Here is a 972-nt window from a genome sequence, read left to right as displayed (position 1 = left end):
GGGGCAGGGCATGCGGGGCCGGCAGGCGGGCAGGGCGGGGAGCGCGGTGGCACTTACGGTTCGGGCGGTGGGCGAGAGCGATCCGTTGGGGAGGTAGGGGCTCGTCAGGTCGGGGATCATGATGAAGGGGTAGCCGGGATACGGTGGCCCCTTAAAGAGCCCTCCATCTTGCCTCTTGGCCGCTAACATGGCGGGGCGGCGGAGGGGACGGCGGCGGCCGCGCGGCGCGGGAGAGAGCGGGAGAAACTTTTTAGCGAGTGTCCCCCGGAGGGCCCGCGCGCGTCCCCGGGGCCCGGCCGGCGCGGGAACTCGGGGAGGGTGGGTGGGGAGTGGGGCGAGGGCACCCGCCAGGCCGACCCCGGGGAGGGGGGGGACGCGATCGCGCGGGTTTTGGGGGCGCGCGGGGCGCACTCACCTTCTTCCAAACTTTCCCGGGATTTATCTCGGAAACTTTCGGAGCGAGGCGGAGGCCGTCTTTCCGCCTTCCCGGAGGGGCGAGGTGGGGAGGGCGAGGGGCGATTGCCGCGCCGAGGGGGTGCAGGGAGGGAGGGTCGGCGGAGAGAGGGGTGCAGAAAAACACGGTTACAAGTTTTTCGCAGCCGGCAGCCCGGGCCGCCGTCCGCGCCGCCCGCAAGCCCGACCCGCCTCGCCTCGCCTTCCAGCCCCGCTCTCCCGGCCCGGGAACCGGCTCGAGCCACCCGCCAGCCCGAGGGGCTCTTCCTACCTCGGAATCGGAGGAGCTGTTTTGATTCGTCTCTGATTCATTGACCAGCGAGGACTTGACATCGGCTAAATCCCTCTCCGCAGAGGAGTTTTCCGAGTTCTTCTCCTCCTGCTCGCCTTCGTCTTTGAAGGAGATCAGTTCGTCGTTAGCGCCGAGGTCGTCTCCTCCACCGCCGTTCAGCTGCGGCATGTTTTTTCACCCACCAGCAGCAATTTTGGAAGAAAAATGAAGGAGGAAGAAAAGCAAAA

At 67.4% G+C, this 972-nt stretch overlaps 1 protein-coding gene across 49 annotated transcripts in view; it reads right to left on the bottom strand.

The window, feature by feature from the left end:
* Tcf7l2 (transcription factor 7 like 2) overlaps positions 1 to 972 on the bottom strand; it is a 192,959-nt gene extending 191,987 nt beyond the window's left edge. For 29 of the 49 annotated variants that reach the window (XM_031390754.1, XM_031390725.1, XM_031390731.1 and 26 more), the window contains exons 1-3: positions 725 to 966; positions 416 to 482; positions 58 to 182 (exon numbers count right to left, since the gene is read on the bottom strand). In XM_031390754.1, coding sequence (XP_031246614.1) covers positions 58 to 182; positions 416 to 482; positions 725 to 913 — 381 coding nt within the window. In that variant the 5' untranslated portion in view covers positions 914 to 966. Of the gene's footprint in view, positions 1 to 57; positions 183 to 415; positions 483 to 724 lie in introns of all 49 variants that reach the window. The other 20 variants (XM_031390735.1, XM_031390737.1, XM_031390742.1 and 17 more) reach the window with 1 other exon arrangement.

Source organism: Mastomys coucha, unplaced genomic scaffold (assembly GCF_008632895.1).
Source record: "Mastomys coucha isolate ucsf_1 unplaced genomic scaffold, UCSF_Mcou_1 pScaffold21, whole genome shotgun sequence".
In the NCBI taxonomy this organism is placed as follows: domain Eukaryota; kingdom Metazoa; phylum Chordata; class Mammalia; order Rodentia; family Muridae; genus Mastomys; species Mastomys coucha.
Note: the sequence above shows the minus strand (reverse complement) of the source record. Positions and strands in the feature narration are given on the sequence as shown.